Here is a 27,090-nt window from a genome sequence, read left to right on the forward strand (position 1 = left end):
ATATTTTATATCATTTGTTTGTCACGTTGGTAAGTATAGTTTTGAAATAATTTAAATGAAAACCTTACATATAAAAAAAGTGGCACAAGTTCTCTACAAAATATATCTTTTCAATTACATTTAATATGCATATTTATAATTATTATTTTTTAAATTTATATTTATATGAGTTGAAGAAGAACTATTTGGAAGTTTAATTTAAAATTTAAATGAATTTAAGAAATATTTTTTTTATGTGTTGTTCTCAATAGCAATTGTTAGCACAGTGTATTGTGACCGAGTTATAACTCTTAAAGCATATTATAGCTTAACAAAAAATATTTTATCTTCACTGTCATTATTGATTTAAGGTTGAAAATATAAAAACAAAAAATATTCCGTTACTAAATAGCATCATTGATACGACTATTGTTAATAAACACTGATAGAGTAGTAAAATTATCGTTAATTTCTAAAAAATTATACATTTTTGTAAATGTAAGAAAATAACGCAAAGACTAATGGAACAACTTGATGTTGATTTATTTTGCAATTCACATTGCCCTAGTAAAATTTAGTATTTTTTTAATTATGGCAGTGAAATTTTTATTATTTAAATATATAATAAGCAATGAAAATGTAAATCTCTGAATTTAATGTTCGGTATTACCCCGCTTCTTCTTTTATTCAGCGCCGTTGTTATTCCGGTGTTGCTTTTTCGCATATGGTAACACCGTTCGGCCGCCGATCGGCTAATGTGTGTTTGTGATGGCAGTACGGCCAGTCGGTGATGTGTGTTTGCAATATTGACAAAGGTAGTGAGTTTGGTGCGAGCCCGCGCCCGACGAGGAGGCGCGCATCGCCTCGGGGCTGAGCCCTCAGCGCCCGTCCGCCCCCGCCGCCGCGCCGATTACTGCGCACAATTTGTATAGGTGGCAACGTCATTTGTCCGACCGTGTTTTTCAGGAGAATGCCGATCCAGGCTCCGCAGTGGACGGACTTCCTCAACTGTCCGGTGTGCTGCCGGGACTTCGGCTCGCCGTCGAGGCTACCCGTGAGCCTCGGATGCGGCCACACCATCTGCAAACACTGCCTCAACCATCTGCACAGGAAACAATGCCCCTTCGATCAAGTAAGACTCATACTACTCGCGAACGCACCCTCGGCTATGATAAACCGTTCCGTATGGACGCTTTTTAAATTACTTTACTGTGTATTATGTATATATACAATCATATTATACATCAAATAGACTATGGATTTATTCTTTCCTTATGTTTATTGATGAACGCCGTCTAGAATTGTACGTACATCAGTCCGTATCAAAAACGGCAAACAAAGAAAATCTTACTAATTCATTTTCCAAGCAACTGATATGTTCGTTTTCTCTTTTATCAACGAAAATATCCATTGTTTGTCAAACATATGATTATAATATACATATTTTTTAAAGCAATATTTTGCTTAATTCGGTACCCCGCGGAGATTTACAAGCTGATAGTATTTCAAAATAGATTTCTGTATGAAAATGGTTATTTTAAGATTTGTAAATTTTTTAATAACAGCTATTTTTAACCTTTTGCGCTTGAACTTGTTTTAATACTAGGAAGATAGACTACTCTATTAAAATTATTTTTAAATATAGCTTAAAAACGAAAGTTCAATAATATTATTACATTTTTTTGTTAATTATTTTTTACCTGCTCTTGTGCGCCACCGGTTAATAATCAATAATATGTATATGGCTTAAAAATTATTTATGGACGTTTTTTAAAATATCAAGATATTTTTACTAGAATATTAATACTAAAATTAGATCAAGAGGTAGTCCAGGTTTTAATCTACTTCACTACGCCCAGAAGTATTCTTCAAACTAAGTAGATATTTTTCCATAGATGAAATATGGTGGTTATCAAAGCTAGTACTACTCTGAAACAGTATATGCCTATGAAACTAATAAAAAGGTGCTGCAAAGTATGGAATATATGTTGTGCCATCACCAAACAATGAAATCATTTAATGAAATATTATGAATTTTAAAGAAATCTTCCTGGAAAAAGCTGAAATGATTCTAAACCAGAAATTCTCAGGTTATTTCTCAAAGAAAATCTAGAAAAAACAGTCTCGAATCAATCCCGAGAATATTTTAAAATATGAAATTTCAGTGAAATCATATCGGAATACATTTTCACCGGTAGATATATATTTTTACCAGTGAAAATATAATTTATCGGGCATGTGCTAGTAAATTGTATATCGTATATTTTTCAGTAAAGTTGTATTTTCACTAGTGAAGTCCAAATACATTTTCACCAGTAGATATATATTATACTAGCGAAAATACAATTCAACTGATAGGCGCTAGTAAAATTATTTGCTGCTTTAAAATGTCTATGCAACTCAATTTGACAGTTGCGACGCGTCTATTTGCTGTTCAAACCCAAACCTAACCTAATAAAAGTTTTACGACTTTCATTAGGTCAATTCCAAAATACCAACTAAGCCAACTGATCTCTCAGGGCAAAATAAGTGGAATAAGAAGTTCATATGTACAGACGTTGCATCTCGCATATTGCTCTATAGTTTGTCTGCACTTTGATATTAAACTATGTTTTAAAAATATGCTATTATTATTGATACTACTACGGACTTTTGATATGAGAGTATTGGTTAAAGTATATTCAAACCGAATTTTGGTCAACAAGAGGGCGCAAAAACAATTATCACTATCAAGCAATAAAATCGTCTCAACGCCGTTGCAGCGGGAACGCTCGGTAATTAGCATTCCCACTGCGACGGCACGATTTAATGCTTTTGATGTGGATTTTTGATTTCTGGAAAATGATAGTTGTTTTTTGCGCTCTTCTATTGGTCAAAATTTGCTTTAGATATGTTCATTCAATTCTCACTTATTGTAAGTCGTAATATTATTATAAAAGCGTTTACTGGCTACAATTTGTTTGGCAATATCTTTTTTGAGGCGGGCATAAATGAGGATGTTGGTTTTTACAGATACAAACTGTGTATTAACAAATATTTACACATTTTATATGATATTTTAATTTTTTTAAATTAATTGCGTAGCGTTATGTTTTCTTTTTATAAAATATAAGCGTTGATCGCACTTGCTTCTAATCCCAAAAAAGTTTTCGCCACCACATCTATGTTTTTCTGAGAAAACAATAAGAAGAAGCATACTTTGCGATATCTATACCTCACATTATTTTTATGTAATCAATTATAGCTACAGATTATTTCACTTTTTTAACCAAGCCTCCTCGAATTATTCTTGAAGTTACTTGCATGGTATTGGTATGCCAGTTACTTACTCAGTTGATACAGATTTACCCCATTGTAATGCACTGGGCTTACGCCTGTCAGGTTACAACAGAAGATTTAATAAATAAATTACAATTTATTAATCTATCCAGGCTAAAATCATTGCTTCTTAATTTCTATAAGTAATACTCTCTCCTTTTTTTATTTATTTTTTAATAAGCTCTGGGTTTCCCTTTTTTATTAGTCATAATGGTACCAGTAAAACTCATAAATAAATACAAAAATGTCTGTCACAAGATTGTTTCACTTATCATACAAATTATATAGACCCAAGAAAACGTCAACTGTTGCCTTCGAAAAGAAAGCTGCGGCACATCTGCTTTTAGATTTCTTCACATTAAATCTCAACATATTCAATGCGCCTTCCCATTAGAGTCTCCAATTACTCGAACCATCAACTACTCGAGTATCGAATATTAAAATTTTAAAATACTCGAGTACTCGAGTACTTTCGAGTATTTACCAAATGTACCAAAATAGCTATTATTCAAATTCGTGCACATATAAATAAATAAATAAAATACTTAGTATGTTAATTTTTACAATTATTTTAACTTCACGAACATACTTTTTAAAAACAATAATGCAAAAAGTGTCTCGAATTTAATATTACTGCTAACCTTTTGTTTTAATATTCCCGTTATGGAATAAACCCTTTCCGTTGCTGTTGATGTTGGACTTATTGTCATTAACGCGTTGGATAAGGCTTCTAATTTATATCTGTTCGCTTTTTATAGATATAAAATTTTTTGAACTCTCTTTTTATGTTCTCGTCTTTCATTCCCTTCTCTGCTTTTCTCTTATTTCCTTCGACTATTGACAAAATAGCATTTTGTAATTCTTCTTGAATAGATTTTTTTTCTTAACAATATACAATATTCTACTCCTTCTGATTAATGCGAAGAATTTAAATCTATATCTTTCGAAGATGTATTTGGGTGAATCCCTTTCACTCTAGAGCTAAACGGTTCGCAAAGAACTGACTTTACTTTAAATGCCTTTAAAACACACAATTGTTTTGATTTATATTTTAAGCTGAGAGATCAGTATAAACAATTTACAACACTTTACGCTACAACTGCATAATCATAAAACCTAAAAAAATTTTTGTTGATATTTCATATTGTTCATTGCCATAAATTAGATAAGTCGGGACTGTCGAACAGAAAACACAAAAGAAATATCTCCGTCGTACCCACTAACATAGCCGATGACCGGAACTATTCAACTATGGAACTATGAAAAAATTATACCTGATAGTAACCGCTCTAACTCGGGACTTCGGGCATAAACGCCAAATAAAAGCTTGACGTTAAGCTTTACCGGACCGAGTTGAAGTTATTTTTGTTTCTGAAATATTTCAAAATTTTTCAATTTCGAGTATTAATCAAGTAATTTTCAAAATACTCGATTATCAAGTACTTGAAAAATAGACAAAAATACTCGAGTTTCGAGTACTCGATTACTCGAATTGGAGACTACTTCCCATTGATTCAAGTAAAAATGGTATTTTTAATTAGAAACCATTCTTGATACTGTGTGAAATATTTACAGAAAAATCCTTTAAAATAAACGTTATATTTCATTAATTGTAATGGTGGCACCACACAAGTATAAAGGGTTTTAAAGAAGGTGGCGGATCGTATTGGTTAATGAATTTACCCGAGATAAAGTTTGCATCAAAACGGTTTTATTCTATGTATATAGTTCAAAAATTTAAATTATTCCAATTTTTTTCAAAAACTAATGTTGAAATTGCATCTGCTAATGGAATATCCTTTAAATTTAGTTGGATATCTCCAAATCAGGTTTTGAATGCTAACGAAACCGGTCTTTTCTGGAAAAGATTTCCAACTCGAACGTACTTATAGCAAAGACCCAAAAATCAATGGGGCTTTAAAGTTGCTAATGATCGTGTGACATTCTTGCTTCGCAGCGATGCTTCTGGAAATGCAATGATAAAACAGCTGCTTCGGTCACGTGCACTTATAAGGAAAGGATTTAAATAACTTATTACTTCATTGACCATCCAATAAGAAAGCTCGAGTCATTGAATATATTGGCATGATTCTATTCAACTAAATTCTGGGTTGTGAACACTGATTTGATATCGCTTTGGCAAAGATTGAGACAAGGAAATAGAGGAACTACCATTTAGAATAGAAACGATTAGACATTTCGACACAATGCGTTAAATTTACAAAGAAATACTGGTAGCAGAAAAATATTAAATGAAGATGAAATATTAAAAAATGTAATATATTTGTAGTGGCCAATTGAAACATACATTTTAATATAAGAAATGCAAAAAGTATATTATTTTAGTTACAAAAATGATTAATATATAACTTTTTGGGCCGTGCGCTTCTAATATGAGATGTTGCATAGTTTTTGCGAAATTCGTATTGGCATAACTTTTTAATTAATGATTTTTAAGTTATGTTCAATATATTTAAGACACTCAACTTATGATTCTCAAATTATCGGTTTAAATTCTATTTTTTATATATATTACCTATATAAACATATAATATACTATTTTTTTGCAGTCTACTTGACATTTAATAAAATGTGTAACCAGGAATAAATAAGCAAAAATAAATTTTTATGAATAGACAATGAACACTTTAAATAGACCATTTTTTATATATAACTAAACTTTTGGATTTAAATTCTATTTTTATATATATATTAATTATAGAAACGTACAATATATTTTTTATTTTGCGTTTTACTTGACATTTAATAAAATGTATAACTAGGAATGATCATAGAAAGCAAAAATAAATTTCTAAATATAAATCTTAAAAAACTTAATTAAAAATTTTATGAATAGACAATGAACACTATAAATAAACCATTTATGATTTTCAACTGCTAATGAATAATAGTGTTTCATAAAAAATCTTGGGTAATAACAAAGCAGTTTAATTTATAAATATGTTCAGGTTTGATACTAAAATAAACATAATTTTAATTGGCCTCAGGTTAATATATTTAAACATAAATAACTACACTTATTTATGTGTACATAAATAAACATAAATATGGATAGTAATATTTTATATCTTCATAAAAACGTATAGATTTTTATATGGCGTTTAAATATTATTTTATAATACAATTATAAAGTAATATCAGAAATAATAAGTTGATATAATCTCAGTAATTATACATTTAAATAAAGAATTGGACACACCGTGTATCCCTATGTTATCTTGCCAGTAATGCGCTACTGAAATTAGTATCTCATGACAATTATAAAGATCACACATTTGAAAACTAAATCTGAACTTATGAATATTTATTGTTTATTTTCCGAGTGATAATATGTGTAGCAATCACTAAAATGTAGAGGAACGTTACATTGTTTACACATATATGTCGTTTCATTTAAAAACAAACTACGCACTTCTTCTCAGTCAATTTTGCTCATTGAAATTTTTACTAACTAGTGCTATTATAAATTACCGGAGTGTCTATGTTGATGGTAATTAAATCTTATTTAATAAAAACACGAGTTATGTTAAACAAAGTGCAATTGAATAAATACATTTACACCTTTCATAAATTTATTTTATTCGTTTTAGGTACATAAGTCCAGTTTTCCTATCATTTTTTTCTGCATTATCAATTGTGGAAATCATCTGAACAATTCGCTTTTACACTGTTCTCCAAATCTGACATAATATTTCACCTTTTCTCAAAAATTTTTGTTGAATTATATTTTTTTTTTTGTTTGCTTGCTCTCAAAATTCTTTTATTGGTTGCAGTTTTTACGTCATTATAAAAATTATCCATAAACAGGTGATACCATTTATTTATGTAATTTTTCATCAATTCCATGATTGTATTTTCTAAAGTAATCCTAACCATTTTCGTAATTCCGGTATATAATAGTTAAATCAACCCATTGTTTTGCACCTTTCGGTGACAGTTTTACGCGTAATATCGGTTTGTTTCCGTAAGATGCTTTCCATATCTTCAGGTACTATTTTTACTCCTGCGATACCTTCAAATGGCTCATTATTTTTTGGCTGATTAATTTCCGCATAATCGAGTCGCTAAATTTTATTCCATTAATACGTCTTCCCTTTGATCAACCATTTAAAAAATTAGCTAAACATAATCAAAAACCACGAACAACACAAAATTCGAAACCGAGGTTTTTGCGCATATTTTAAAAGTAGCTTATGAAAGTCTACAGCAAACTGAAAAATTAGGAGATCTCTGTGTGTCTTGTATTGTCTTTGGAGTGCAAATGATTAAGAATAATATTTTAAAATAATGTTGAATTATTATTATAATTTATTTTTAATACTCAATTGTTAAAATTATGAATTTATTCTTTGGATATTTAAACTCTGTGTGAAATGAAAGGCATTTGTAAGCTGTGTATTTTATTGTTATTTATCGATTAGGTCATCTGTTGTGTTAAGTTATACAATATATTATTCATTTTGGTATCTTAGGTCATCTTAGGTCATCATATTTGTAACTAAAATAATATAATTTTGCATTTCCTTTATTTCATTTTTATATTTTCAATTGTTAACTATTTTTTAATATTTTTACATATTTTTTTTTTTTATTGAACAAAATAAAAGCGTCATTGAATGAACACGTTATTATTAGGAAACAATATAAATGTAATCGTTTTTGCCTTTTATCGTAGGTGACTCTCATCGGCTAGCACAATAGACCAGTGGCTTAAGTCCTGAAAGACTTGTGTTCAAATCCCATATGCACCTCTGTGTTTTTCTATTTATTTCGTGTTTGAGAGATTGGAATTAGCGATTATTATATAATTATCATGTATTAGTTTCCTAGATTTTCCTAATCTCAGGGAATGATATCCTGATGAATAATTTTAATAAAATCTACCTAGGTCGTGCTTAGTGACATCTATTGATACCACTGATTTACAGACTAATTTTTTGACCGCATGTTACGTACATATATATTTAATTTTCATAGTTAATTTGCAATCGGAACAGCGCTATAGCGTACGAATTTACATTTAAAATTAAACGAAAAATGGCCATCTTGTTTTATTTTATTTTTATTTTATCTCGTTTTTCATTGATCGATGATATTCGATTATTTTTATTGGTCGATCTACGATGGGCCATTGTCAGAAGTCAATATTTATGAAATTAAGCTGTCTGCATCAAATACATTCATGAATGTATTTCATGCAGACAGCTTAATTTCCCCTTGAGATTCTAAAATACTCACTTAGGGGAAATCCCCCCCTCAATTTGGGAACCTGTGCATAGACATACTTGACAGACTTTTATTATATATGTGTATAAAGACACTAACAGTACAAACCACCAGACTCATCCCACACTGCCGAGATTGCAGGGCTTGGGTTGATTTAGTATTTAATAAAACTATATGTATATATATATATAATTATATTTTTGCAATTATTAATGGAAATGACCCTAACTAAAATATTGATAAAAATGTATAGCTTTAGATTTTTCGCCATCAAGATAAGATACATATTTTATGATTTTATAAGCACAAAAATCATAAAATATTTTTTAAAATATTCTATTAGTTTTCAAATATGGAGTTAGTAATTTGACACTAAGCCATCGGTATTTCATTTCCCCGATGTAAGATACTCATTGGCAGTGATTCTAACTTTATCAATCCTTCTCTCATTGCGAGACCATCATTTCGGTCTTTGTCCAAGAATTGTCAAGGCATGCGCGTGGGCGAAGACCTTTCGTAAACGTTGCGTATCACCTTTGACATAAGTGCCATAAGTTTTTCCATCACAACTAGACTATAATCATTGAAGTATACATATTTTATATGTCAGCGATATAATTATATTGCATAGAACTTGCACTTAATAATGTAAAAAATAAGTGAGGCTCAAGGTTTTTCATCGCAAACTACACACATTTCCACTTACCATTTAACGATTATTCTGTTTATGTAGCCACTAATGTTATAACTGAATTCAGAAATTATTTCCATATTGATCTTATTAAACGCTCATATTTACGAAGGACGATAACTTGAGAGGCCCGTTGATATGCAGTTTTCAAGGTTGATTCCAGGCAATGAAATTTGAATTTCTAAATGGAATGGTAAATAATCATTGCTCGTGGATTTTCATCTATATCTATTTACCTTCATTGTCTGCGTCTACTGTATACATTTTTATATTACACTAAGAGAACTTTATAAATTTTAAGTGATACATAAATGTACGTAAAGGGTTGCTGCAATGAAAAATATATGTTTATTCATAATTTATTTACCACTGCAATTAAAATTGATTATTTAATATGTTTTTTTAAATCGCATCATAAATGTCGCCACTGGTTGTTATCTCGATTGTTTTTAACTAAAAAATAAATCAGTTCTTTTAACACCTAATGCACCACACTTTAGTGACAATACCAAAAAATTAAAAGTAACTTATTTTTTCATTACATACATATTTAAGTTCATAATACTATTTCAAGGAGTAAATGTGACTTTTATGTTTAGCTTTGCATATTGCTAAAATGTTATCCATTTGCCAAAATATAAATGATGTTTAACATTGTACGCTCAAAATCTCGCGCTTTGCACTCGGCGCATAATATGCATAATTTATTAAATAAATAACTCGTGCTTTTAATCTTGTGCTTTGCGCTCATAATACCGTAATTGGTACTTTTAAAATTGCGCTTTGGGCTCATAGGATAAAAATTTAGTACATATGTTTTTAATATTTGCTCTTTGTCTGTGTAATATTAATTTGTAATTAATATATACAAAAATAATTGTAATTTGATCAACTGATTTTTATTTATTGCTATCTTATTAGTGAAAATTCAAAATAAAATTTACAATAAACGTTGAATAATATTGGAACATACAAAAACACACCCAGATGAGTTAAATCTGAAAGGCAGAGGACACTTGCACGTACACAAATATGCAACACCCAATCAAAGGCGTGGATAGGGGGGTTTAGGGGGAGCATATGTCCCTGGGCGCCAAACTAGAAGGGACGCAGAGACAGGATCTGAAATTTTTGAATCATAATTAACCAGATTTCTACTGCAAAATCAAGATGTAATTCTCTATAGATCATTTATTTTTATTTCTTGTCAATTTTTTTTCTTAATAAAATTACCTATGCATTTTTTGTAAGTTAATTCATATATACAGCTGTTTCATAGGCAATATTTCACGAATTTTTTTTTATGATCTGTGGTAATAATTTACAAGATATTTTAACTTGTAAAGCCTACTCAGTTGCACGTTATCCTCGGCTATGTAAAGACAAACCCAAAATCATGGATAGATCTAAACAAATGTCGGTCACGGTAAAATCTAAAATAATAGCATATCTCGAAGAAAATGTTTCAATTCTAGAGACAGCGTGAAGAGTGGGTTTTAGTGGTTCTGCTATTCGAAAATTTATTAAAAAATATCGCGAAACAGGAATTGTAGAGGCAAAGGGGGTGGTCGAAGCGTATGACGTCTGCTCGGGAAGACCGCAGAATAAAGGATATAAAAAAATATCGATTCAAAATTGCGTCTGAAGTACGAATCAAATTCGAATATTTTGAAACGGACAGTGAAAAACCCAGCAAAAAACACTATTTACTGAGAAAATGAAATGGGCAAAAGCTCATTGCCATTGGACCGTCGAATATTGTAGAAGAGTGGCTTTCTCAGACGAATCCAAACAGATGGTAAGCGACTGCGCCGTAGAAAAAGCGAAAGATTTCCTCCCTTATGCATTAATCGATTCATCAAGCATTCACCATATGTGATGATCTGGGGCTGTATGACAGCTTATGAATTGGGCTCTGTAAATTTCGTCCAGGGCACCATGAATGCAAAAATATATAAACTGGTTGTAAAAATTAATTTATATATCAAACGCGTAGCAGTAGCGCAGTAACCGCACTGGTTTTCCTGTAATGAATTGTTTGGCTGGATGACGGCCAAAGTATTTAATCATAGACTCATCCATAGACAAATTTTCATGAAAAACTCCCCACTGGGACGAGTTTCTCTGAATGAGATTGCACAACGGTCTCACTTTGAACATTTTATCATTAAAAAATATGAAGATTCATTATTATCATCGCCTGAAATTGTGCAACAATGCAGACTGAATCGTTGACGGTCAGATGTCCATTGTGTAAAAGGCAATAAAATATAACCTAGCACACAGTAATTGAAAAATATTGTCATACTAATAGTATATCACGTAATGGTAGAGTCTAAATATACAAAATAATAAAAAACAAGTCAAAATATTTTATTATTTATAATAAAAAACGATAAAAACATTACCTAAATAATTTTGTTTCAAATCCGTATTATGATGTCATAAACCAATGACATATATTTACGCATTATTGCCTAATTTAATTTATTTATAGTTCACTACTACCATATAGTTTCGAAATAAGTAATTACTTCCATAATAATTATAGAAAAAACCCACCAAATCACGCTTCGAACAGATGTACACAAGCGTGTACGGTGGGCAGTAATGGGTTAACAGGATTAGCTATATTATTTTTAATTATATAGATGTATATAAATATTATATTGTGTATCTATATAAAGCGTAATCAAATAAAGATAGACATTATTACTTTTTAAAAATATGATGTTTACAATCCTATAGAAAATTACAGAACTTCAGTATATTATTTCATTGAAATTTATATTAGCATTTGAAATATGTATTTGAAAATTGTGAAATCTGCACCCAATACATAAAAAATTCAATTTGATCGTTTAATAAAAATAACTGACCCAATAATGGAGGTTTTATAATACATAATAAGGTCCTGTACAGTTAGTTTCATTTTTTGATGCATACAAATAAATACTATTTCATAATTTTTGCCATGATATTTATTTTTTGGTGCATATAAATATTAAATCCCTAATATTCGTTATTTAATATGGAATCTCCTTCTGTCGATAATGATATATGTGAATATCAATGACGTGATGTGTCAACACTATAACTGATAAACACCCAAGCAGTCTTGCTCATTCTGCGATTTTAATTATGGCAGTGCTCAGTGTACTCATGGTATCACGCTGGTACGCTTTGCTGACTCACTTGAGGCTCGACAGTGAATCTTGAAATGATTCCTTTGCAATCTCTTATGCATCGTCGCCGTCACAATTTGCGTTGGTGCAACAACAATAATATCAAAGCAAGAAAGTGAATTTTTTTAAATGTAAAAGAAACATTAATGCTTATATATTTTTCATTTGTTTCAGTCATTGATCAAGACGGGAACTGTCAACCTGGTGGTTAACACGGCACTGCTACAGCTGGTAGGCGTACCCGCCCCCGACCAGCCTTACCATCCGCCTAGCATAAAGGCGCTCTCCGAAGAGGACAGGAAATACTATGATCTCAGCATACAATGTATCGAACAGTTGGCGCTGCATCTCAAGTACAGCTCAAACGGTGAGTTTTGCATAATCTGATCTTTGATTTTCTCGTATCTATTGGTCGAATTTCTCCATGTAAATATAATGAAAATACAGAAATTGTTGAATTTATTACTGTTTTATATTCACTGTGATAGAAAGATGTTTTAATCATTGTCAGTCATATGACGTGTGTGATTTGCTACATGTAGAACAAAATGTCCTTTTCATATGTCTTCCTTCTGTTTATGTAACTATTATATTTCTTGCATTACAATGATCATATGCGATCTACGCAGGTGTTTGTTGATCTCCACGGTTGTATAAATAAAAGAGGACTAGTAGATAGCAACAGGTCGCCTGTATCTTATTTATATACCAGCTAAATAAACTGCTAATTAATTTTAAAACCTTAATTATAAGGTTAAGTATATTTGCAGTTACTGTGTTCCACTGCATATCTATTGAGTGTATTTATTAAAATTTTAATCTATACTTTTGTACTTTTATTAAATATTCTTTCAATATTTGTAATATTATGTCACTTTTTCAAAACTGCAACTCTTTATCACAAAGATTATAAACCTTGATTGGTTCATAGGTGTTTTAATATTTATAATTTAGTGTGTTTTAATATCTCCATTGTTATTTTCTATTATTAATTATTGCTTCCGTTGTTATTAGGCGGCCAAGGCGCGAGCAGACTCTCCAGGCCGATGCAAAGGAAACTCGTCACTCTCGTGCAATGCGCCCTCGTCGAAGAGGAAGGTCGGGGAAGGGCATACAGAGCAGCTCGGTCGCTCGGAGAGAGAACCGTCACCGAGCTCATATTGCAACATCAGGTATCTTTTATCAGTTCAATCACCGTACAAAGGTCGACCTTTCGAACTGCACCCCGTGTTTGAAACATGATTTGTCATTTTCCATTAAAAATAAAAAGTAGTAGTATCCTCTTTCGGAATGTTGACCAATTATTAGCAGAAAAAGAAGCTGAAAAACTTGTATTTTAACAATTATTATAATTTATTTATAATCATAAATATATAATAAATTATAATAATTGTAGCAGATGCAATTCAAAAATAAATTTAAATTATATATAATATATAGTACACTTATCCCTTGATTTATGCAGTTAAGAATAAAACTTTTTTTTTAAATACTCTAAATCAAACATATTTGGTTCCACACGGTTAGTGTGGCGATGTACAAACGCATACTCTCACTTATTACACTTGACCTACACCTGGAACCTCTCCCACTGCCCATGCAGTGTGTCCTGAAAGAAACATTGAATAGTACACCTGAATACTGCTCGATCGTATTATCACAAATTTCGTTCTATGCTTTGATTTACATGGTTTCGATTTATACTATATATCCTATGTAAATCAAGGGACGAGTGTCTAAGAATAAAATCGATTAATCATGAAATTTTTTTCTTATATTATTTTAATTCACTTTTTGTAAATGCAGAACCCGCAACAGCTTAGTGCTAACCTGTGGGCGGCAGTAAGAGCCCGCGGCTGCCAGTTTCTCGGTCCGGCGATGCAAGAAGAAGTATTGAAACTAGTTTTACTCGCTTTAGAAGATGGGTCAGCTTTATCCCGAAAGGTGAGACTCATAACATAGACGCGTGGTATTTTCAAGAGTAACGTGCTTCTACAAATGTATGTTTTATCTTTTAGGTTTTAGTAATGTTCGTTGTGCAACGGCTTGAGCCGCATTTTCCTCAAGCTTCCAAAACTAGCATCGGCCATGTAGTGCAATTGTTATACCGTGCTTCGTGTTTCAAGGTTTGTGTTTTTAACTACTACTTTACCACTTTTTTCAACATGTATAGTAAAATCCTGTTAAAACGACAACACACAAAGGAAGCTTGATATGTGATGTGCCCTTATAAATAATTTGTTCCATAAAACGAATTGTTTGTGCATTTATATGAAGTAAATATTTAGAGTTTTTTTTCGGAAAAGAATTTGTTAGAAAGTTATTCATAAAGTGTTCACTGTTCCGACCAATGCGCAAACAATTCGTTTTATGAAACAATTATTTTATATCAATGCCCTCAATAACAAATTGATTTAAACTGCATCATTGTTTTTTTAATGAAGTTCTTAACCCTTTAGATGCGAGGTGCAAATAAATCTAAATTACTGAGTATAGTTCTCAAGTACTCTTAAGTGCGACGTACTATTGGGTAGACCTTATAAAAAATCTGAATTACATCTTGAACTTGATTTTTAAAAATGTATAGTTAACTCATTATGTGAAATTTTATTTAGCATTTATAGGGCTAAATATATCATCATCACAATGGATCTACAATTAACCCTTTGAGTAGTGAGTTAATTTGTTAGTACTGGGAACTTATTTCTGTTGTTATTTATTATTATTTTATGTTGTGTTTATAAACAAATTATAGAAAAAAATCAGTGATTCTCAACGTTTTATTGATTTAATTTATTTTACTACTTTTTTTTTATTAGTATGTTTTACTAATTTATTTTAACACTTTTCTATTATTAAATTTCGCTAATTTCTATTACATATTTTTTTATATATTATTCGGCTTTTTTGGATTTTTTTATATATCAATTCAGAGGTGCTTAATATTTTTTATAAAATTAATATAAAATATTTTTTGTTATGTTTATTTATTTATTGGTTTTATTTTCTATTGAAATTATTTTCATTAAATCAAATTAAAAAAAAAATATATATATATATTTAAATATGTTTTCTATTTATTATTTCTTCAGTTATATATGTAAATATCAGGGTTATGGAGTTGTAGTCGAAGAATCATGGTGTTTTATAAGGAAGAGTCAAAGTCGTAAAAAATTGACCAACTTTGACTCATTTTTATAAGCGTTTATTTTCCACGTTGAAAATAATCAAATCTGATGTAAGAGTTTCTATAAACGCTGGCAATTATTATTTTAAGATCTACTTTAGTTTAAATCACGGTTAGAAAAGATTAAATTAAGATTTAAGATTAGAATTTAACTTGGCAAAATAAAACCAACGAAACAAGTTTTTTCTCTTGCGAGTATAAAAATTAAATTTGTTATTTTTATTTATTTTAATGTATCGTTTTATTCAATATAACTATTTTATTTTACTTAACATATTTTTTTATTAAATTAATTTTTTGCACTTACTTTTTTACATATATCATTATAATGAATCAATAAATGTGAATTAGGTAGACGTGGCCTTTTTTTGCTTAAATACTTCATTTTTTTTATAATTTGAACATTTTTGACATTATTTTTATTGCTATTAATTATATGCTGGCAAAAATTGCTAAGATATTATTTTTTAAATTTACCATTTACTTCACTATCAAACTCTAAAGAACTATTAAATAATTTCTGATACAAAGTTACGTAAAACTGATACTATGTTTGAAATCAAATTTATAAAGATCTTAGCAATTTATAAACACAAGAAGAACTATCTTGTAAAGTGGCACACCACAGAACTTGCTCATGTACAAACTTCCACAAATATTTTTTGTGCTGCACACACTTGCCATTGCAATGTACATTGTAAATAATGGCTGCCAGTCAAAAGAGCGTGCATCAAATGAGCGCCGTCATAAGAGCGTTTAACAAAGTCTTACACTTTGCGCTGAAATTTTATATTGTGCTTGTTTTCGCCATTCACGATTAAGTGTAGTTGTCTAAAATAAATGAAAAAAAGGTCTGGCGGGCCATATACCTGCCCAATAACTGTACGCATTCATTGCAAGTCGAGTCGATAATTATTTGTCAATTTAATGAAACATTACAGAACAAATCTAATGATAAATTCAAAATCAGCGTTTTATTTTAGTACAAAATATATGTATATCATACGTATGGGGATGGGGAGCCATACTTTCGTATGCACGTAATAATTAATAAGTAATAATGTTTTCATTGGCTAATCATTTTAATCGTGATTACGCTCTGGCACATAAAATATTAATTTTACCGCCTATATTTCGTGAATTAATATTCTTTGTAAATTTCTCACAATTTACATATATGTTGTATACTTAATTCCAAAAATATTCATTTCTTGATTTTCTCCAAGTATTTTTGCGCTCTTATGACGTGCTCTCTTTTGTCAAACGCTCATATGGCTGTCTGCGCATTTGACGCACGCTATTTTGTTACAGCGCTACTTTGGTAAACGCTCTTATGACGCAGCGCTTATAATGCAGCGCTCTTTTGACGCACGCCCATTTGTCTGCGCTCATTTATGACGTTGCCGTAAATAATAAAGAATGAATTGAGATAGCAAACTATTACAATACACTACAAGTAAAAAGACTGAATTATACGTGTACCGCAAACAATGTGTTCAGTAAAATTTTAAACGACTACAGCCCTGGTAAATATATAACTATCTGCGGTACCTCTAAACAGTGAAAGAACAAACACCGTACGTGTACGGCGATACCGCTCAAAAGGTTAAAACAAAATATTGTAACTTAATGATATATTTACACAACAATGTTTATATAAAATCCAATAATATAATTCTCACGTGTCATAAAATTTAAATTTAATTATGTGTGATAAATAAATTTTAATTTTAGATAAAATTAGATAAAAACACGACGTTAATTTTTACTATTAGTGTGTGATCACAGGTGATTTTAGTTAATAACTAAAATTATATAAACTTTTTCACATATAGTCATGAGTACGTAAGTAAGACCCTGCGTCTTTTTCGTGGAACCGCCCACCTCCAGGCTATTGAGTCTGGTAGTACCCACTATGTCTGTAAGGGGTGGAGCCTCGTCTTAAGCTCATTATGAAAAGCTTATTTCCTTTCTCATCTGAGTGTGCGCTGACCATTGAAGGGTCTCCAAAGACCCAGTCGTGACTTTGAGTTTCAGAATCAAGGAGTGGGTAACCCCTTTCTCCCTTGGCAGTTCAGACTACAACCATTTGAGGGGTGCAACCACTTTTAGTTGCCATGGAGAGGGTAACCCCTTTCTCGCTTCGAGGCTTTAGAGCAGGTATTGTTGGCAATGGAGAGTGACCCTTTATTAAACAGGTAGGTAGGAGAGGGTGTTTGGCCGGTAGTAGCAGGGCGGGGTGTTTAAATGCAGCGGGGGCGGGTACAAGTACCTGTGATGCTTATGCAGAATTCGGAAATCAAACTGTGCAGATTCGCTTTGTTACAAAATGAATTTTAATATTTAAAAAACTGTGTAAATTCACATATATGTATTGATTATTTTATCGTTGTGGCAAAAATAATAATTTCAGCACACTCAACTTTTCAATATATTATCAAGGTCCTCCTAATTTCTTTAATTATAATAAAAATATTTGCATGAAGGAAAACCAGACATGACACTTAACCATTTCGCTGCCAACCTGCTTTTTCTTGAACGCACGCTGTTCACGAAGCGTATAAGTAAGACTTAAAATTTCAAGCGTTTCGTCTTAAAAATTGTAAACTTACGATAATGAGAATTTAAGTACTGTAAATAAATATATAAACAAATGATATTGTTAATATTTTCTGTAATATAACATGAATAAAAAAAACAATATATCATGCGTGTGGATTTGGTGACGAATTTCGTACATACACACATCACTCCAGAGACATTTTTGATTCTTTCGAATGCTTACAGAAAAACACTGCTGGGAATCGCGATGCATATGCTGCATTCATTGCGAAATATATTGTTTTGACACGAAGGTTGAATGACAACTGAGATTTCCTTTAAAATGCAAAGGGTCCCTTTACCTACTCCCATTGTTTTTTTTTGTCCACTGCCAAAGTTTCGCCGGACACGTTCTTATCAAACATACTGTATAATAAAATATACATGTTCAATTATTAGTTTGCCGTATGAAAATCTTATAAAAATTCTTCATCTCTGTGATAAATCTCAATTATACATAGTAACATTACACGTAGCACACATATATCTGGACATACGCCTTATTTTTAAATTTTTTGTTTACATATATGTATACGAAGTTTTTTTCTTTTGATGCTAATAAAGTTGACATATGATTTTCGTGTTAACATATGAATATCCCGTTGATCGTGCCATCTTAAGACTATAATAAAGGTCCGTGATGTTGCGATTCGTATTGCCTATTCTTCAATTTATTAGTGAATTTTGACATATTTATGTTTCATAGGCATTTGTCTTACGGACTGACTGCTTTACCAATTGTCTAACCTTCGCAAAAATAATCTTTGAATAGTGTCATAACCACAGCTCCCGATGCAGAAACATGTCAAAAACATTTTCCCAATTCACAAATCACTATAACGATTATAAAATATTATAAAAAATATATTGCCATGTTGATTATAAATTATTATGGCGATCATTATAACAATTATTGGATTATTATATCACTATACAGTATATAAAATATTATGAAGATTAAATTACATTTTTAAAATAACCATAAAAAAAATTAATTTCCGCACCACGATTGTGTCATCTCTAGCAGTGTGCTGTTAAAACTCGCCCGCGAGTAAAAATGCATAATTTTAAATCTATATATATATCACCGGTTTAGCTTAAATTATTATAATAATAATATTGTGAACGCTTAGTAAGAATACAAACTGATCTTTGAAACATATATAGGTAGCCTTCTCCCTCTAGTTCATTAAAAAAACGGGTTTAAACGAACGCATGTATACATGCATTTGGCACCGAGGGCCTGACAATGCAACGTATGTATACATGCACGTGGCGTTGAACAGGTTAATGGCGTCATAATGAAATCTCATATTACGGGCTTGACAAAAAGTCGTCATTGAATTTCTAAAAGTGTTTTGGGAGTGATTACTTTTGTATGAATTTTTTATAGCCATTCACTCACGTTCTCTTTATTTATTTGTAAAATTTTTATGTAAATTTTTTAGAAGAAATAAAATCTGTGTTTCATTGTTTATTATATATTCACGTAGTTATGAAACTTTTGACCACATAACTAATGTGTTTTGGACATTAGTTATGTGGTCATTCTATGTATGTGTTCAGATTTTTTTCTATAATTAAGAAAGTATATATCTTTTAATCATTATATTTGATGGAATATTATATGAGCAAATGGTGTGACGCCATTTGTCGTTAAAGTGTAAATTTAACTCTCTATTCAGAATCAGTTATTTTTAATGATGTAAAAAAAACTGCCCAATTAAGATGTTAAAATAACATTTAATTTTGTATATATATATTTATTTTATACAACAGTTTCCCATACATAAATGTATTTATTTTTCAGGTATCAAAACGCGAAAGCGACTCTTCTCTGATGCAGCTTAAAGAAGAGTTCCGCGGTTATGACTCGCTCAGGCGTGAGCATGATGCGCAAATAGTCCAAATAGCCACTGAGGCAGGCTTGCGCATCGCTCCGGATCAGTGGTCTGCCCTTCTATACGGTGACATTGCTCACAAATCGCACATGCAGAGCATCATAGACAAGTTGCAGACGCCGCAGTCGTTCGTTCAGTCAGTGCAGGAGCTGGTGATAGCTTTGCAGAGGACCGGCGACCCGGCCAGACTGAGTGTACTAGGTCCACATTTGGAGTTGCTTGCCGCTATCGATCCTTGCCCTGGTAATTAATCATAACGTCTTTATTTAAATTTGCAATCAATGAAATTTTGGGCGTTCTAATTGTAATAATGCTAGCGTGTCATGTCACTGTTTAAAACACTGCATAGCGACTTTTATCGTTTAACTCTGCCGACACTCCGATTCAGCAATCGACGGGTGGCGACGGAGGTAAATCAAATCTTAGAGATGGCGACATTGTAATGTTTTTCGACAGATTTGGTATCGCCGCCGTGGCAGGAGCTGTACAGCGCGCTGGAAGCGGTACGAGTGGTAGTCGTCGGACTCGTCCACTTTGTATGGAAGCATGGCAACGCTACGCGTGATAACAACCACAATCATCCCCATGGACAATCCGCTCAGAGGCCTAACAACAAGTCTCAGCAGTCTCAGTCGAGCATGAGTGGAGAAAGGGCTTCTACAACGCATCAATGTCAGTATACTTACGCATTTATTAGTCGTAATTTATATTAAATGGTTAGAATTTAAATTGGACTGATCAGATTTTATATTAAACGGTAAGAATTATTTTGATAGATGGTCAGAATAATTTTTTTCCATTATCGTGTAGTGTTATCATTACTGTAACACTGAAGATTGGTACAACTAGTCGATCTGTCATTTGCATGTCGGCAGTTCATTATCATTATCAAGGTGTCAGATATCAACACAACAAGCCAAGTGTGTTCTCTGCTGCCGTTCTATCGTTATTCCGTTTCGTTCTTACGCGATCCACAGTTTGACGTTTACTTATTTTACCACTGTGAATATAAAAAACAATCATTATGATACTGTATTTTAAATTTGACATTAAAATGTTAATTAATTAAAAAGTTACGATGGTTTAACCCTTTAGCGCGTAAAGGCCGAAATTGGTCGATATATCGACCGACGACATTACAGTCTATAATTCAATACCTATCCATAATAAAATCATCCTTAGCATCAAAATATGTCGTCGAGGAAGCTCTTTGATTGATATATCGACCATATGAAATGAAGTTGTCGCTATCGGCCAAAATATTACAACAATCTCAAAGAATTATTTTTTATTATGATTTCTTTATATGTGTATATGTAATATATTTCAAACAATTAATGATATTTTTGTGCCACTATTTGATCATTTATTATATAATAAATATATTCTTAAAATATGACAAAGTGGTCAATGGTCGATATATCAACCGACAGAAATTTCCAAAAAAAAATTTTTTTTATCAAAATTTCTTTTTATATATAATAAAAGTTTTAAAAAGTAATTTTTCAACCCTTAATTCCAAAATAATTAATTTGCGCTCTAAAGGGTAAAAATTAATATGCCTAGTATGTAATGTGTTAATTCTGTTCGTCCTATATTTTTATTGTAACTATTTGATATTTATTCCGACCCTGAATAATATAATTATGATCAGACCGTTAATAAAATTCTGACCATTTAATTTGTTACCTTTTTTATTCAATATAGAATATGATTCTATGAAAGTACATTTTTTATTTGTTCTACATAGCTGGCTCTGCACAAAACCAATCCAACCAGCCACAGGCGCATGCCATCGCACAGCAAGCTGATTCGTCACAAGCGTCTACTTCGCATCCGCATAAATACAAAGTCTCAATGTGCCGAGACGCAGTGTTGCTCAGGGGCGCTTGCCCCCGCGGCGATGCCTGCACTTTTGCACACAATGATGACGAGCTTGAAAAGTAAGTATTTTAATTATAATAATTAGTGTGAAAGGAGATGTATGAAAGGTACAGTCATGATCTGCAATGATATAATTCAAAGGATTGACGGTTCATTCGATGCGTTTTGCAGATACAGACACAAGCGACGCAGAAGATGCCCATTTTCGTTACCAGCCAACGAAGTTCAGTATTACGGCAACATGCAACCGCCGGCCGACCCTCAATATCACATGTCGATGTCGAACGGAAACTCGAAGCTTCTACAGCCGGTCCAGCAGCAGTCGACGCCGCCTAACAACTATCAATTAGATTTGAACAACAGTAGTGAACAGGACATGTCGGCCCACTACTCCATGCCGTCGATGGTGTCGTTCGATCAGGGCAATAGTATGCTTAGGGACTATAACATATATCCCTTGATGAACCATCAACTCAGTGAGTATGATTAATCAAGAGTTAACTCGTCGCCTACGGCTCGAATGCAAGGTTTAATTTTTTTGGCTTCGCTCCAACAGATCCTAGATTGTCAATGATGCAACAACAGCAGCAGCAGCAACAGCAGCAGCAACAACAACAACAGCAGCAGCAGCAGCAACAACAAAATTCTTCACTAGTAGATCAGACCTTTAATCAAGATTTTGCTCAGCTCTCTTTAGGATTGGAACTCAATAGGTAATTTTTATTACAACTATGAATGACTGCTTTTTGATTTTTGAGAATAATAATGCTGTCTATTATGAAAGTTGCGTCTTTATTAAGTTTCTTATGTCTTTTTACAGATTTTTAAACAGAGGAACAGATCCATTTAATGATTCGCTGGCGAATCATAACCAAGACGGTGGCTTGCTGCAGGGCATCGATCCAACTGCGGATAATCTGGCCGTGCTGTACAAAATGCGCCAGGGTCTGTTGAACAAGCTCGAGAACATGCCAAACCATTCGTCGGCAGGACAAATGAACTCGATGCCTCCACCCGGTCACTCCTCAATGGGTGAGTAATAGAAATCCCCTCTTGTTTTAACCCGCTGTTTTAATTGAGTAGTATACAAACAAAGGCAGAAATAAGTTACATAACATCAGATTAATTGCTGGAATTGTTTATATGTTTATTGTAACAAAAAATGTATAACACTGCCTATGCTTTTATACCGTTCGATTCAACTTCACTTAACAACACGGCGATCCTTTGTGCTTATGAACGTACAATATATGTTGCAGCCAATCTGCGGCACGATATATTCATTCGATCCGATTCGATTCTGACAGATGACGATTACGTGCCGTTTGAGGCTCAGCCGCCTAGCAAGTTTGGACCGATTAAACGCTTCGTAGGTCCGACCAGCACGGTGAACAAGATTAATCCGGCATCATGGTTCTGTTCGAATCACAAGGCTGGTGTCAGTCAAACTGAGGTGAGTTTATGAACTGAGGCACTTTTCTATGCTTTGGGTATAGTTTGGTGATGGTAATGTAGAAACAAATCAGCATAGTACTATGTGAAACAATTATTGCTACAAAGAAATGATAACCTAATATTTATGTATAAACAGTCAATAATGATTCATTGTTTTTGTCAAAAAAAATGGCTTTAGCTATTTAATAGTTTTTTATGAGAAATGCGTGCGTGCAGACCCAAGCTCAGATATACAATTTTATTGACAAGCTAGTTAAATAAATAAGTTGATGACGTCATAATTTAGGCAGCTTCTATAAATTATGTCATAGGTTTAGGGCGGAGCATAGAGTAATGAAATATATAAAGGCGGCGACGGGTACTAAAAAGTCATGCAAAGAAAAATCTAATAAGCTAGTCTCTCGGTCGTCACCCGCTGTGTGCGTCGGCAGTGCTTGTAACTGCGTATTCCATACTTTGCATTTATATTTAATATCAAATTAAATATAAATGTGAAGTATGTCTTAAGACATTAAGAAAATTTGATTAAAATGTTCAGACAGCCGTTCGTCCAACGTCACAAGGTCATTGTGACAGCGTTAAACAAACAGGAGTCTAGCTCAACGAAATCTTGTGACATATGTGGTGGGGGGGGGGTAATTTTTTTATGAAAAATCTGTGACATCATTTATGGAAGCTGCCTTTCTTGAAAATCAATGACGCATAAGCGCATCAGTGGCTCTCAACTATATTTTTACAAATGACGTGTATTTGCGTCATTGGCTCCTAACGGTATTTTTTACAAATAACGGCCTGTAAATTTTGACTTTTTTATATACATATCAAATATCGTATTAAAATTAAATTTATTTAACCTTTTGTGCTACGATGTTTTTAAAAATCCTACTTTGCCGCTTATTTAAATATAAAGAGAAAATGGTATATGCCATTCCTATAGGCCGTTTCGAGCTTCATGACATTGACAAAGATCGTTGTAAGTATTTATTCGTGGTTATCTATTTAGCAGGCAAACTTTCATATAAATTGGGTTATCTCTTTGTAGCACCAAAGTGTAAATTTGTTCCCCAATGTAATTTTGTGACTTTTTCAGGATACATATGAAGTAGACATTGCCAAAGATATTAGAGAACTGGAAATGAAATTGGACTACGAACTTCAAGAAGTCGAAAAAATGTGGTCCAGTGAAGACGAAACGCAAAAGTAAAATTTATATATTGAATATATTTACTATTAATGTAAAACATACAAAAAAATATTTTGCTTATCATGACTTCTTAAAGTAAATTATTTAATGTAAAAAAATCATCGTTAGAATCTCAGCGGGACGATTTATCTTTTATAATTTAATTTAAAAGAATTATTAAAAAAAATGCTAATGTACTAGTCAAGTAATAACTGTCCATATCTGTTTATCCGATATTTTCTATTGCAACGTAGCGGATAATTAGAGAAGTTTCTCAAAAAAAATATTAAAAATAAAAATATACACGTAAAAGTTAATTTATTATAAAATTGATGTTCTAATCATTTAGGTTGCATATAAATATACGTAGTATATTATATATTTGAAAAGCAGCAGTGCAAGTTGAATGAAATTGTATTTTTTTACGTAATTAATTGACCACATTTTTCTAACTGCTCTGTATTTTGTATATTTTTTTTAACTATTTGTGTACGATAAGTCAAAGATGAGGATGTCGCTCTGTTAAATCAGTAAATTAGTAGAAATCTATTTATATATATATTTATATATATAATACGATATCATATTACATATTTTTGGCTTGACAGTGCACCAGTGCTGTTGACGCACTGCGCTCTCAGCGGACAATAAGTGATGTCAAACCTAATTAAATTTTCGTTTCTGATAAATTTTTTAAAATCACTAAAATAATGGTAATACTTTATTAAATCGAGCATTATTATTAAAATGATTTTTAGTGCCATATCTATTTCAAATAAATATAAACTATATTTTCCACAACTAAAGTATATTGTGTCTTGAACAAATAATGAATCTTTTAGACAAGAAAAACATTGTAAATTAATACACTATTTTTAATTTCGAATTAAGCGAGTTTTACTGTAATTTAAAAGAAAACGTGAATTTAATATTGTATAACCTGGTTAGTTGATATCGCTCGTGCATTGTTGAACAGATGTAATTCGGACATACTGCGTCCGAACTATTTTCTTATTCACAGATAAAAGTAAAATAGATGCGACGGTACGGCGAACATCTTTCGTCAATTTCGGCGAAACGTGCGTCTCATATATTTAGTGTGCACAAATATATTTTAATACATAAATAAATTAAAATTAGCATATATGTCTATCTGATATAGAATATTTGATTGACGCGTGTATACACACTTATATTTGTATACTTACGATTTTACAGCCCCAAAATTATATACCTACATCAATTACTGTGATTTATCTCTCCGAAGCGTTTCGCATCTGAACGGTTTGTCGAAATCTATCGAAAGTTTAATAATATGTTTATTATTATTACGATGATCTATTATTTTTTGACATATGGATCCTTTTTTTGCGTCTCGTCTACTCTGAAATCTTATAGATTTTAGAGTATTTTTATTTTATTTTAGATGATTATTATTATATTGTAGATATTTGTTATTAACGATTATTGTTTTTTTTGTTGATACGCAAGGTTGACTTACATTATTTTGAAATTAAGGACATAATCATATTTATCTCGGTTTAAAGTGCATTGTAGGTCGACTCGAACTGATTGTATTATTTTAATATTTAAAATCCGACAACTTGGGATACATTTATTTATGTGAATTTGCCTTATAGTATTAAAATGTTGCTGCCCCAAATTAACCTAAAGGGCGGGTAATTTGGGACATTGATACATTGCATCAGAAATTGTATTATTTGCCGACATCTGCAAAAAAAGTTCAAAAATGATTTCTTAGTATTTTAAATCCGTTTTTTTTTTATATCAAATTATACTCCTTTTTTATTCGAATTATATTGATCCCAAGTTATCAAATTATTATTTTTCGTAATGCAGTACGAGGTTGATTATTCATAGCATGTAAATTATTATTGCTATTTTTGTTCTTTGCTGTGTTTTTATTGATTAACCGTGTATAATTTATTTAACGTATACTGTAGTATGTTTCGCTATTTGAATATTGAATAGTCATCTTTAAATTGTGTTTTTACTATACATGGAAATGTACGCGTGTAAAATAATTTCTCACCTTAAATCACACTACCTTAAAATATTTACCAGTTTCACGTACTTTAAATATTTGAATATTAAATATTCATCTTCGTATTCGTTTACTTTCTACATGAAAGTATACGCATTTTAACGTGTTTTATATAATTTTTTCCTAAAATTCGATTAACTTTCAGTCTCGCGCGTATATGTGTACTACATATATATTATATATATTGGTAGTGTAAGTTTTTGAAATCGATAATATTGTTTTATTGTCCACGTATATAAAAACCGGTACTGGAATTTTCAGTATCGAAAATTAATATTTTTAAATGAAAATTAAGTTAATGTTAAAAATTTAAATTGTTGTTCAACAACATAATTGATTTAACCCAATGGGTTTGAACGATTTAACTGTTAGAGAGAAAAAGGCTATTACTATC

At 31.6% G+C, this 27,090-nt stretch overlaps 1 protein-coding gene and 1 long non-coding RNA gene across 6 annotated transcripts; one reads left to right on the top strand and one right to left on the bottom strand.

Annotated features, from left to right (window-relative positions):
- The first annotated feature begins 703 nt into the window (after positions 1-703).
- On the top strand, positions 704-24,930 carry roq (RING finger and CCCH-type zinc finger domain-containing protein roquin). 5 transcript variants are annotated; one of them, XR_015809849.1, is made up of 14 exons: positions 704-794; positions 946-1,111; positions 12,595-12,787; positions 13,435-13,592; positions 14,227-14,364; positions 14,439-14,546; positions 20,019-20,352; positions 20,566-20,781; positions 21,860-22,052; positions 22,165-22,469; positions 22,550-22,706; positions 22,814-23,025; positions 23,253-23,700; positions 24,125-24,930. XR_015809849.1 is itself a non-coding variant. In XM_088187275.1 (14 exons), the coding sequence occupies exons 2-14, from the start codon at positions 950-952 to the stop codon at positions 24,650-24,652; spliced, it is 2,514 nt and encodes an 837-aa protein (XP_088043401.1). In that variant the 5' UTR covers positions 704-794; positions 946-949; the 3' UTR covers positions 24,653-24,930. The 5 variants fall into 5 exon arrangements, 4 of the variants coding, with proteins under 4 accessions (XP_088043401.1, XP_088043403.1, XP_088043402.1 ...); XM_088187275.1 differs by having other exon boundaries at positions 22,135-22,469; positions 23,253-23,446; positions 24,539-24,930; XM_088187277.1 differs by having other exon boundaries at positions 22,135-22,469; positions 23,301-23,446; positions 24,539-24,930.
- Positions 836-5,551, bottom strand: LOC148234459 (uncharacterized). The gene is made up of 2 exons (XR_015809850.1): positions 4,801-5,551; positions 836-3,680 (listed from the first exon to the last, which is right to left on the bottom strand). It is a non-coding gene; the product is annotated as an uncharacterized LOC148234459 (long non-coding RNA).
- Positions 24,931-27,090: the final 2,160 nt, after the last annotated feature.

The sequence above is a fragment of the Plectrocnemia conspersa genome, unplaced genomic scaffold, assembly GCF_051122295.1.
Source record: "Plectrocnemia conspersa isolate PC_06_02 unplaced genomic scaffold, ASM5112229v1 ptg000006l, whole genome shotgun sequence".
NCBI lineage: Eukaryota > Metazoa > Arthropoda > Insecta > Trichoptera > Polycentropodidae > Plectrocnemia > Plectrocnemia conspersa.